The sequence below is a fragment of the Cervus canadensis genome, chromosome 25 (genome assembly GCF_019320065.1).
Source record: "Cervus canadensis isolate Bull #8, Minnesota chromosome 25, ASM1932006v1, whole genome shotgun sequence".
NCBI classification, from domain to species: Eukaryota; Metazoa; Chordata; class Mammalia; order Artiodactyla; family Cervidae; genus Cervus; species Cervus canadensis.
Window position 1 is genome coordinate 8,763,146 of NC_057410.1, and position 13,203 is coordinate 8,776,348.

The following is a 13,203-nucleotide window of genomic DNA, read 5'->3' on the forward strand; positions in this document are numbered from 1 at the left end:
ATTTAACCTGGAGCTGCGACTAATCATCACAAACTTTCAAAAGTTTAGTAAGAAAAACAAGAGCTAAATTATAGTTGTAGAAAAGCCACTGTCATGTCATCTAAAATATGACACAAATGAATTTGTCTATGAAACATGCAGACACAGAGAACAGGCTTGTGGTTGCCAAGGGGGAGAGGGTTTGGGGAAGGGATGTTTTAGGAGTTTGGGATTAGCAAATGCAAACTATTACATATAGAATCGATAAACAAAAAGGTCCTACTATATAGCACAGGGAACTATATTTCAATATCCTGTGATAAACCATAATGGAAAAGAAAATGAAAATCAATGTGTGTGTATCTGTGTATTTGTATATCTGAGTCACTTTGCTGTACAGTAGAAATTAACACAACGCTGTAAATCAACTATACTCAAATTTTAAAAAACGAAAGCCACTGTCTACTTAACAGAGAAACCAGATTTACTTAATACGTCCCTGGGACAAAGCTGCAACATGTTGAGTCCATTCTCTTCATGGCAGAAAAGAAAGAAACCTCCTTAAACTGTTTCTACCTTCTTCTCCCCCAAAACCCTTGTCCATTGTTTGACCTTGCCATCCCCTTGACCGAATTTCCATGACCTCTCAGATGAGATACAAGGTCGACCATGATCACCTAGAAGATGCCTTCCCCTTTAAGACCTCCATGCCCTTGAACAGCCTGAGCTCTTCACTTGAAAAGCACTTGCCTGTCTTGCAGGTCTGATGAAAGCTTACTTATCCTGCAGGAATTAATTTGGAAGTCATCTGCTCAGCTCTTGGCTCCCTTCCTCCTCCAGACAGGGAAAGGGGTGGCCTTCTTTGCGCTCTAAGCCAGTCCTGAACTTTCTAACCTCATCTGTCTGGGTGTGATGGATATTTGTTTCCTAGACTATGAGCTCCCTGAGGACAGGGACGTGTTTACTCCTCTTCATGTGCTCTAGTGACTGACCCAGTGTCTGTATCTGTTGACTGAGTACCAGAGGCAGAGGGAAGCACTACATGGGAGAACAACTCCTCATCCACGAAGTGTTCGGGGGAATGTGACCAAGTTCATCCCAGGCTGGCAAATGGAGAAAGCTGGCTAAAAAAACTGCAGAAAAAGAAGCCCTGATCTGATAATACCTCTTCCAAAGATCTGGCTGAAGGATGAAGGGGAAACACCAACTGAAACTGTATTCCACCCTGACTTGGCACCGTAGTAATTATCTGCGTGAATCATCTTACAACAGGACGTCCTGGTAAGGAACATGGAACTAACAAGCCACCACCAACCGGAAGAATTTGGGAAAGGTCAAAAGGAGATGCCACATGTCCTACCAACCTCCCAGAACCCTCCTTGCTGGAATCCCTCCTGGCTGAGCAATGCATGTGCCACGAGAAAGAACCCTCAGTCAGAATGACTGGCTAGAGACAACCCAGAAACTAATCCCATCACCATAAAACCCAAGACAGCAAGCCACGTGGCAGAGCAGTCCTCCTGGGTTCCCTATCCTACTGCTCTCCACCCGGGCGCCCCTTCCCAGTAGCTGTGGCTTTGACAGCACGTGTCTCCTTGGACAGTTCATTTCAGAGTGTTAGAGGAAAGTCCACTCTCGGGCTATGGAAGGTGTCCCCCTTCCTGAAACACTCTCAATCCCCAATTCTTTCAACACTCATCCTACTCATCAGGGACATTTAAGTTAAATGAGTTTAATCCAAAACAAAATGCTTTATCGAACATCATTCCTTTCCACCCAACCACAGCGATTTAAAAGATTTCTATTGGTGCAAACATTCAAAAGTCAGGAATAAACATGGAGGATAACAGCAAAGGGTTTGTTTATGTGCCTTGACACCATCATGTGAGGAAGACACAACAGGGTTTACCTTTATGCCCTGTAAATTGCTCTAGAACCAGATGAGGCTTACAAGGTACCTTGCAACTCATCTCCTCTAAGCTATAAAGTCTTTTTTTTTTTTTCCTGGCAAAAGTTTGAGAAACTTACTGCTGTTTTCTATCAGCGGATACAACAGATGGCTGGCACATGCCTGCTTGCTAAATGAGATGGGCCCTCTGCAGAATTACTCTTTGATCCCTGGTGGCACGTCCACAACAATGCAAAATACCACAGTGTAGCAGAATCTAAACACTAAAGGTTTAAAGTTGTGCTTTTGATATGAGTATCTTCTTTTTAAAAAAAAAAAAATCATGCCCACAATATGTAAATATTTCCACATTCTCACTTGGAAACCATGGAACAGGGGTCAAAAAACAAGGCATTTCCTTCATTTGGTGACATAAAACCACTGTAAAGGTATGGCAGCAAACTCCAAGAGCGCAAAGGGATGCAACCACTTGGGTTGTAACTACCAACACAATCATAACTCCAACAGGCAAAAAATGTGTATGGTACACATTAAGGGGTTTAACTAATAACAATAAGTACTACCATAACTTCAGAGTTGGGAGGAGGTGTTTAAGGGCATTTGGCAGTTGCTTTGAAGAGGGAGAGGAAGTATTTGAATGAAAATTCACTCTCTATTGTTTTTCTTTGATTTTTGTCAAGGGGAGAAAGGAAGGAAAATACCGTTTTAATACGGGTCTTCTTAACTCAACCAGTCCAAGGGGAAATTTGAGACTTGGAATTGCAGCCAATTTAAGGGGCCCAGTGTTACATCATATCAACCACCACATTGCAAAACAAGTTCTCTAGGGGATGATCCAGTCGATCTTATAGATACCTGTCAGTAGAGTGATCCTATTAAGAAAAAAAAAAAAAAAACCTAGCAAAAATGTGAGTCAGTTGTCAGGAAAATGATCTGTTTCCGACTTTTTTTTCCCCTCAATGGTACTTTCTTCATTTTAAAGCTGAATTTGGATATAAATACACATATGCAGGCTTTCCAGGTGGCACAGTGGTAAAGAATCTGCTTGCCAACAAAGGAGACACAGATTTGATCCCTGGGTCAGGAAGATCTCCTGGAGAAGGAAATGGCAACCCACTCCAGAATTCTTGCCTGGAAAATCCCATGGACAGAGGAGCCTGGCGGGCTACAGTCCATGGGGTCACAAAGACACACATTATGCATGCACGCACATCACGTTACACACTATTATATATAAAATAAAAAACAAGGACCTACTGTGTAGCACAGGGAACTATATTCAATATTTTGTAATCTATAATAGAAAAGAATCTGCAAAATATATATATACATGTATAACTGAACCATCTGAAAAATAATATATATATACGTATAACTGAACCACCTTGCTGTCCATATAAAATAGCACAACATTCTATAATAAAACAACAACGCTTCACTTGAAAACAACCCAAAAAGGCTAAATTTGGGTGCTAACTGGAATCATTTACAGAGACACAACAATTTAGGCAAAGTTCTCAGGCTTTCCTTATATTTGGCTTTGTATTATTGTTATTACTTCTGGCAGTTTTCATAATTCAAGAAGTTTTTTTAATTGTAGAGAGCTAGTAAAAGTTATGAATACATTTATATATTTAACCTTACATTTTGGAAGATATTTCACTTTATACACTATATCTTCAGCATATCTAATATTTTCTATTTTCAGTGATCACACATTGAACAAAGAAGCATGTTCCTGCAGTTCAATCCAATAAAGTAAATTTTCCACACCATACACATGTCCACCCACTTCCCCAGGGCAGCAGGTAAAATGTTCTTCCTTTCCTGTACCCACAGCAATATTCTAAACTTCTATTTTTAAACATCCTAAAACTGAGAAAAACGAATATTTATATATGTATATATTAGTGACTTCTAGAGGTTGCAAGAATCATGCCCTCTATTCATGACTACTATACAGGGCTTCCCTGGTGACTCAGTAGTAAAGAGCCTGCTTGCAATGTAGTAGATGCGGCAGGAGCCTCGGGTTCAGTTCCTGGATTGGGAAGATCCCCTGGAGAAGGAAATGGCAACCAACTCCTGTGTTCTTGCCTGGGAAATCCCATGGATAGCCCATGGGGTTTTAAGAGTCGGACACGACTCAGCAACTAACCAACAACAATACATGACAAAAAGCTTACTCTAAGATCTGGACCTGTTGGTACAGATCAGCAGAACTTGCTTCATAATCCAGGTGGTGGATTTAAAGTTAATATTGGCCCATTGTCTTCATCCAGGTGATTTCTCTTCCATAGATACCAATTTCATTCTAACCCTTGCCAAACATCATGAAGTACAGGCATTCGATTGTGAGAAGATAGGAAAACTAGTATAGATGGCTCAGCATAAATTTATCACCACTGCTAAAAGAAGCCAACAGAAAAAGGGATGCCCTATTAACTAGGGACCAGAGTCATAGTACCTTAGCATCTTTATGCAGGTGATAGAATATAGTAAAGTGATTAAGATCAAGTCTATATAATCTTTATAAACAAAGATTTATATGATTTCTAGAAATAAAATATTTTGCCTAACACCAAATTTCTTCATGTGGAAATCAACAGTGGTGTCTCAGCATTAGAATTCAGATTTGTCTAACAAAACTTCTCATTAAAGTTTTATTTGAAAGCCTTTAGGTTTAGAAAGGTTTAGAAATGTTTAATTAGTGTGTAGTGTAGAAAACCAAAGTAGTTGCTCTTGGCCTCTACTTGACTCAAATTTAGGGAAAAATTAGAATAAAGAATGCCTCATTGAAAAATATCAACTATTAAAAGTTATATACAATAATAAAGACTATTTTCCCTTTAATTACCCCAAATCTTTTAAGCTTAAGCCTCTTTAGTAGAAATTCTCTCATCTAAAAGCCTTGAGAGGGTGCATGTCAGAAAATGAATGAATATTTTAGATGGGCAATCAAGTAGAGACAGGATTTTTCATGGATAATATGAATTTAAGAGAGAGGAAGAGGTCAAGGAATCTGATTTCAGGCAGGAAAGTTTAGCAAAGCAGACTTTTGAAGATTTCACAAAAAACTAGTCGGTGAGGATCAGATACACATAAGCAAATTCTTTGGGCTCCATAGGTTAAGATCAGCCATGGAAACAAACTCTTTCACCATTTTGTTGAGGGATCTGCAGTGCAAAAATGAAACTGGATAAAAATATAAGTAAATTATTTGTAATACAGAACATTATCCAGTTTTAGATTGTGAAGTATAACTTTTTACACATATTTAATGTAAAACAATTTTTAAAATTACAAATCAACACACATTCACTGTGGAAAAACCAAAACATAATAAAGGTAGATATAACTAATGTTAACACCTTGGAGGATTAGACATTTATCAGACATGTTTTTCTACAACTGTCTACATATTTTGTAATAAAACTAAACAGAATATACTATTATAGGTTATTGCATAATATGTCATGAACATCTTTCCATGGCATTGAGTAGATGTCTAGATATTCTTATTAATGCTTCCTGCCATTATCACAGACTTCTAGGTTCTGCCCATTTTTTTTTCTTTTATTAATAGCATGACCATGAATAGGCTGGCACCAAAAACTTTTATTCATAGCCATGATTATTTTCTTAGGATGAATCTCCGGGAGTAAAATATCCTAGTCAAATGATCTATGTCAATTCTTTTGCCATCAGAGTCAAATTGCCCTGCAGAAAGGCTAACATGCATCAGAAACAAATCAGTATGGATAATTCTCCACAAACTAAAAATACTTTTAAAAACTTGACCAATGTAGTATGAGGAAATGAATCTCACTGTAATTTTTATTTGCATTTGTTTGGAGTCGAACATGAAAGTAATTTTAGATGGCCCCAAGAATATCTTGGGTTAGTGAACAAATACTTTACTGGAAGTAGATAACATCTACTGAATTTTCAGTCCTAAAATTCTTAATTTTCCATGGGTTATCAAAACATTTAATATTTAATTTTTAAATTTTCATTAATCAGTTATGTGTCTTGCTTGTGCTGAAATCCCTAGAGGTTTGCTATTTTGAATGAAATAACTAGATAATGGAAGGAACTCTTTATTTTTCCATGTAGAGGTTTTGATGTCGTTTGGATTTAGCCAAAGTTGCCTTTCAAAAATCTTAAAGTATTTTTTTTGGTATTGAAGTCATATTTTTTCCATATTCAAAATTTCCATGCATTTCAAATATTATGGTGCTGGAATCACAGAACTTTATTGGCATTAGTCACATCTAAATAATATTTTAAAACATCTTGCTGTTTGGCATCATGTAGATCTTTTCCCCTTTCTCAGTATCCCCAACTCCCCCAAGAGAGCAACATAACAGATTTTACACAGTTACATATGGTAACTATCTGAAGCAAACTGAACTGAGGTGCTAACATCGGCCAGCATAATCCACAAGAGGAATCAACACCTAAACCAGAGAGAAAAAGACTCTCGAAGCTTCATCTACATACCAGTTCCACCACTCCCTCTAATCCTCTATAAAAAATATTCCTCAGATTGTTTGATATGCAATCCATTTTGTACTCAACAATATGCCAATGTTTGCAAAGGGGAGAAAGCATGGAATTTAAGCCTTTGCTTCAAGTTCCATTCTTCAGAAGACAAACTAATAGGAAAAATAAATAGACTGATAAACCAATCAAATCAATTAACCAGAGCTATTAACATTTTCTACTTTGCCTGAAGTTACTGAACACTTTCAGCTAGGGAAGGGTGCAAGTCAAAGTAACTAATGGTTCTTTGTTGTTGTTTGGTCACTAAGTTGTGTTCGACTCTTTTTTTGACCCCCATAGACTGTAGCCTGCCAGGCTCCTCTGTTCATGGGCTTTCCTAGGCAAGAATACTTGAATGGGTTACCATTTTCTCCTCCAGGGGATCCCCAGCCCAGGGATCAAACCCTTGTACCCCACGTTGACAGGTAGGTTTCTTATCACTGAGACATCAGGGAAGTCCCTAATGGTTCTTACAAATCTATAGAAGTAAAGAAAATGTTCTTTTTAAAAATCACAGAATCAATACTGATCCCAGCTGACAAGTGATCAAACACAATAGATTCAGGTGAAAAATAAAAGGTGACAATTAAAGGCCATTCACTGATTTATTACTGGGTTTCACAATAATTCAAGATTAGCTGTCCATAAAGTATCTATGAAGAGGAAACTGTAGGGGGGGGAGGAAAGGAATACCCTCCCCAGAGGGCAGTAGGAGCCTCAGTGAGCTTATCTGCAAAATGGGGGTATTAGAATAGATGACCCTCCTGTTAGGAACTCTGGTGGACCCAAAACCTCTATTCCTTTATGACAGTGGAAGTGTTGAAGGATCTAGAGTTGAAAGGAAAAATGGGAGAACAGACCTGTGGAAAAGGCAGCTTAAATAATCATGCCTATACCACAGCAGGGAATTAGAGAGAACCGAAGTGGTATCTCAATTCAAAGTAACTACTTTTTAATAAAGCGTTTTCTGGATCACATTCTTTATGAAAATAGCCATTTAAGCAGCTTTAGAATAAAAAGACCTAAAATGTGATTTTAATTACAATGATTTTCATAAGTAGACACATTTTACCCACTAACAAGCAGAAGAATTTATTAACTTACCATTTGTCCTCTAGAGTAAATTCTCCAACTGAAGAAAAGAAACTAAGCTTACATTTTATCCTCCCTTTCTTTTCCAAATTACAGGTCATTTATGTAATACTGAAACATAAAAAAAGATGCTAATATGCTAAGAAATAAAAGAACTGCTTCTTCATAAAAATACGGTGTAGTTTTCTTTTTCCATGTGAAGGTATTTAAAAACCAAGAGCTTCCAATATTTTACAAACATTCTTTTATGACACTTTGAGTCTGTGAACTTGTACCAGAAAAATATAGTGTTATCATTAGTGAATAACACTCAATATGCCATTTTTTCAAAGGCACAATGTCAAAAGTACTTACAGACTTTAAAAATTGTTTTAAAGTATAAACAATGTCACAGGTGGTTGCTATATATCAATACTATGGGGAAAAGAGTCTTTTGAGTATTATGTTAAATTTTACTGTCAATGAGCACAGAAAAAAGTAATGCTGCTATTTGAGGTCATTATATTTCCAGCAGTCTGAAGACACTGAGACTTATTAAAATAATGATCTGAGGCACTTTGCCTAGCTTTTTCTTTTGGGAATCTTCAATTTATGTGACATACTTAAATAAATGGGAGTTAACTCTTTATTTGCTTTGGAGATCAGATGAGAAATCACTCTGGAAAATTGTAAAAAAGAAAAATGTAGCCGACTACACACGATATGGCCTTATTTCTACCTGCCATCAGGTGCTGGAAATATTAAAGGGTGGTTTTCTCCAGCCCTTCTCGTTAACGGGACTCACCTGCCCTGCAGCTTGCCAGGTGAAATTCATGGACTGGATATTGACAGGAATAGCTGGCATCCTCTGCTGTGCTCTTCTGAAATCATGTGTAAAGGGGGCCATTTTCCCCTCTGAAACAATCAAGATATCTTCTTCCAGTCCTGGTTTAAAACACACACACACACAAAATAAAGCTATCAAACTAGCTGAACTGAGAAGAATCCAAATCAGAACTTGCGTGCCAAAAGAACACCGAAGAATTAGTAATGGGTCGTTTCTTTTCACAAAGCACCTGCCCTCAAGTACCAATTAATATTCCTGGGGATGATAAGAATGATAGCAAAGACGTGTGCTCTCAGTGAAACGGAGTGAACTGTGGAGTAAACCGATGCCAACAAATGCTCGGTCCACTGAAAAACGCTGGATTGTAGAAACCAACAACAGCATGATCAGAACATTAGAACAGCTGAAATTTATGGAGAGAAGAGTTTAAACTCTTAGATGGAAAAGCGATAGTCCATAGAATCGCAGAGTCCGACACGACCGAAGAGACTTAGCAAGCACGCAGCTAACTAAAAAGGGGACAATCCTCCTTGGAAATTAAGTTTTAAAAACATTCTAAATGGATGTATCTCCCCTTTAAGAGAAGAGCTAGAGGGAGTGAAGACCCAGGCATCTGGGAACAAGCAGAAGCTCCCGCGAAACCATACCTATGAGCACTCTCGCCTGGTGAGCGTCGATCCACAGGTACAGGCTCTCCGGCTGCTGCCCGACCTCCGCTCGCAGCACCAGCAGGCACGGGAGGATGCTCCAGAGCCAGAGCGCGCCGGCAGGGAAGGCGCTTTTCCGGGCCATGCTACTCCGGACCTCCGGGATCGTGGTTCTCGCAGCTGAAACTCCTCCCGTACCTACCCAACCTGCCGCCCTTAAGTTGTCTCCCAGCCCGGGCAGTTCCCCGCGTAGACGGCTGGGCGTGTAGCCTCTTGGCTCTGGGACGCGTGAGCCTGGGTGAGCCGGCGGAGGAGTAGGAGGAGGGAGAAGAACTGGCGAGAGCCGGACAAGGGAAGGGGGCGTAGGTGCGAGAGGAGGGAGAGGAGGCGCAAGACTGGCAAAGCAGGAGAAGCCAGCCCGCCGAAGGAGACACAACGGTCAGAGGGTTAAATATAGCGGGAGTTAGAGCGGGAAGGGCAGGCGCAAGTGAGGTGCGAGCTATGCGTGACGGTGCCCAGTCGCCGCCACTGGGCGGCGCGGGCTGGGGGGGCGGCACGCAGCCCCGGAGGTCGAGTCCACCCGCCGTGCGCCGCGTGGGAGCAGACGCGGAAAAGGGCGCTCCAAGGGACCCCAGGGACGTCACTTGCCTCCGCCTCTGGCCAGACGAGGCATGAACGGAGGGAAATGCGGTGAGCTGACTTATTACGGCTTGACTGAACCCAGATGATGATGATGTTAAGTTCCGTTGGTACCCCGGTGTTAAATAAAGGCTCAGATTCCTCCACTTTTCCCACTGTGCCACTTCTCCCACATTCCTCCACTGTCATTCTTCACATCTGCAAACACTTGGCGCATGCCCATCCATTTAAAACCCGAGAGGCCAACTGTCTAGAGGCACCCTGGTTGCTGGCGCTGGGGCTGGCCGGGGCATGGGGCTTTCACTCCTCGCGGGTCTGACACCGCGGGGAATGCTTCTTACAGCTGTGGAGGCTCTTCTCCCTGCTCACCGGCAGCACCCTGAGCTCTGACCTGCTGGGGTCGGGCTTTCAAAAGTCATGACCATCTTCACAGTTGGGGGTATATCGAGAAATTTGGAGGCGCGCCGCGCTGGTACTGAAATCGCAGGCGCTTTAGAGCAAGCCAAGGCTCTGGCCTTGCATAGGGGAAGAGTAGTTGGCTGGCAAGGGGCTCTGGCCAGCCGCACCCATTAAACCCCAGGAGAGATTTGATTTGCCCCCTGCCAAATCCCTTGGATGTGATGAAAACGGAAGCAAAAGGGGGTTTCTTGTTTTAACTTAGATTTCAGACTCAGAAAAAGGTTGTTTACTTCTGTTTTTTTGGCATCCAAATGCTGCGACCGAAGTCCCAAGGATTGAGCCTGTGGGGTTTGGCGTGTTGTTCAACTCAATCCCTTGTGGGGAGGGCTCAATGGTAAAGAATCCGCCTGTCAATGCAGGAGAGGCAAGACAGGTGGGTTCCATTCTTGGGTCAGGAAGATCCTCTGGAGAAGGAAATGGCAACCCACTCCAGTATTCTTGCCTGGGAAATCCCATGGACAGAGGAGCCTGGCGGTCAACAGTCCAGGGGGTCACAAAGAGTTGGACATTACTGAGCACACACGTACAATGTGGGAGAGCAAACCTGAAGTGGAACAGGTGCATGCATTAAGTATTGGGTCATGAGTTCCTAAAGAATATGCATTTCTAATTATGAAATATTTTCAGTTGTACAACTGTTGATCTTCGAAAAGAACAAGTGTTTTGCTGAAAGTTTTACTTTGATTTTAGGTTTGAAGGATTTGTTAACAAAAGAAACCACTGGTCACACACAATAAACAATTTCAATATTTAATCGAGGACTGACTTCATTTCAATTATACAGTCATTAAAAGAAAAGACAAAGGTCCTTCTAGTCAAAGCTATGGTTTTCCCAGCAGTCATGTATGGATGTGAGAGCTGGACCATAAAGAAAGCTGAGCACCGAAGAATTGATGCTTTTGAACTGTGGTGTTGGAGAAGACTCTTGAGAGTCCCTTGGACTGCAAGGAGATCAAACTAGTCAACCCAAAAGGAAATCAGTCCTGAATACTCACTGAAAGGACTGATGCTGAAGTTGAAACTCCAATACTTCGGCCACTTGATGCAAAGAACTGACTCTTTGGAAAAGACCCTGATGCTGGGAAAAATTGAAGGCAGGAGAAGGGGAGGACAGAGGATGAGATGGTTGGATGGCATCACCGACTCAATGGACATGAGTTTGAGCAAGCTCTAGGAGTTGGTGATGGACAGGGAAGCCTGGCGTGCTGCCGTCCATAGGGTAGCAAAGATTTGGACATGGCTGAGCAACTGAACTGAAAAGAAAATAAACAATAAAGAAAAGTAAAAGCACACACATCACCAAATTGTGCCAACCAACATCCAGGCTTGAACAGCCCTAGGAAGTCCCTCATTGATAGCAATCTGGAGTCCCATTTGGGAAAAGGTCCTGGGCAATGCACCCACCCCATGGGTGAGACTTCAAATTACAGTTTCCAGGGCTCCCATTTATAATCCTGGGCTACAAACACATCATCAATTTGCACACAAAAGTGCAGCCCTGGTTCTTTTTTAAACTTCTACAGTGCTGTTTGTTTTATCTTGTGAGTCATAGGATTTTGTTAGATCTGGGGTTGGGATGTGGGGATGCTGGCCAGACCCTCAGGAGCTCAAGAATTCCAGCCCACCTCCTTTTTTTATCTGTAGTGCCGCCTGACCTGTGTTTGCAGGCAGGCACGGAATCCAGGCAGTGGCCAGGCCAGTCAGAAGCAGGTCAGAACCTGCTCTCCTTCTTCTGAAGCCAGAACAAGACCTCCTCCATTTTAATTTCCCTAACAACAAGAAATCTCCAATGGATTTGAACTTCTTAATTGTAAAAGTACTTTAGGAGCTTACTTAATTCTCACAACACTTTTAAATAGGTAGGTGCTATTATTATTCCCACGTTACTGATGGAGAAACAAGGCTCAAAAAGGTCCAGTAAGTTAGCTGACTGTGGTTACCCAGTGGTAACTATGGTTACTTACCTGGTCAGTGGCAGAGTCAGGGTTCAAATCCCAGTCACTCTGATTTCAAAGCCTATTCTCTTAACCACTATACCTCACACTGACAAGTAAATCAGTGTGATTTACTTGTAAATGATTAAGTAAATGATTAAGTCTATGATTAAGTCTGTTTGCAACCAAATCTTCACAGCCATTCTACCTTTACAATAAAATTCACGTCTATTCAAAGATTTCACTATTTTTTATTTCAGTGAATATTCATTTATGTAATGCAGTCATATACATTTAGCAATATTTAAAGCACTTTAGCATTGTAATGCCAATTTTTAATTGTGCCCCAGTCAAAGATAATAATTTCACAACACAGTGGACATTCTCTTTACTCCAGAAAGGTGCAGGTTTAGTTGAAAATATTTTTTTCCCTCAATAGTGGTCTAACCCCTACAGCTCTTGATGTAAGGACGCCCTCTACAGGCTGTTCTAATCAAATAGTAATTGAGAAATATCCTTCATAAAATTTACTTTTTGGTAGAGAAAAAGAGGCACTAAATTCCCTCCTACCTCAACTTCTTCTGAGGGAGGTTCTTCTGCAACAGTTGAATCTGGTACTGGTGATACTGGTAATATATCGAGCTGTAAGGAATTTTTTTCTCTGTTTACTTCTCCCCAGCAGTTGACACTTAGAGAAATTACATTTTATGACAGAGAAAAGTGTTATTTAAAGATATTGGATTTGCTTTCGTTTGGTTTTTGAAGGGAAGGAAGGAACAGATGTTATATGCCAGTCAGCTATTTTCAAGAGTAAGAGGGTGTATTTTTGGGGAAGAAGGTCCATCTAAGACTGAATCAGGCTGGACTCTTCTCATGTTAAAGAGCACAGAGGCTTTTTCACTCAGAAAAAAAGTCATATTTTAAGATTTCTCTGCTCAAATAAAAATGTAATGTAACAATAGTTACTGGCACAGGATAAAATTCTGGAAATGATGTGCTAGGACGTATTACAAGTCAACTTCATTTAGTTTGAAAACTCTACCATTTATTTTCCAGCCCATTATCCTTGCTTTCCTTGTGTAACTCACTCTCATCAATTGCATTTGTGGGGAGCTTCATATATTTGTTCACTCATTTACGCATTTGACATATATTTATTAACATCTATTTTGTGTA

The 13,203-nt window shown here is 40.7% G+C and overlaps 1 protein-coding gene across 2 annotated transcripts in view; it reads right to left on the minus strand.

Annotated features, from left to right (window-relative positions):
* Nucleotides 1-9,459, minus strand: part of WIF1 (WNT inhibitory factor 1) — an 88,015-nt gene extending 78,556 nt beyond the window's left edge. The window contains exons 1-2 of one of the 2 annotated variants that reach the window (XM_043446330.1): nt 8,996-9,459; nt 8,307-8,446 (exon numbers count right to left, since the gene is read on the minus strand). In XM_043446330.1, the coding sequence (XP_043302265.1) occupies nt 8,307-8,446; nt 8,996-9,140 (285 nt within the window). In that variant the 5' untranslated portion in view covers nt 9,141-9,459. The remainder of the gene's footprint in view (nt 1-8,306; nt 8,447-8,995) is intronic. The other variant, XM_043446329.1, reaches the window with a different exon arrangement.
* Between the last annotated feature and the right edge of the window lie 3,744 nt (nt 9,460-13,203).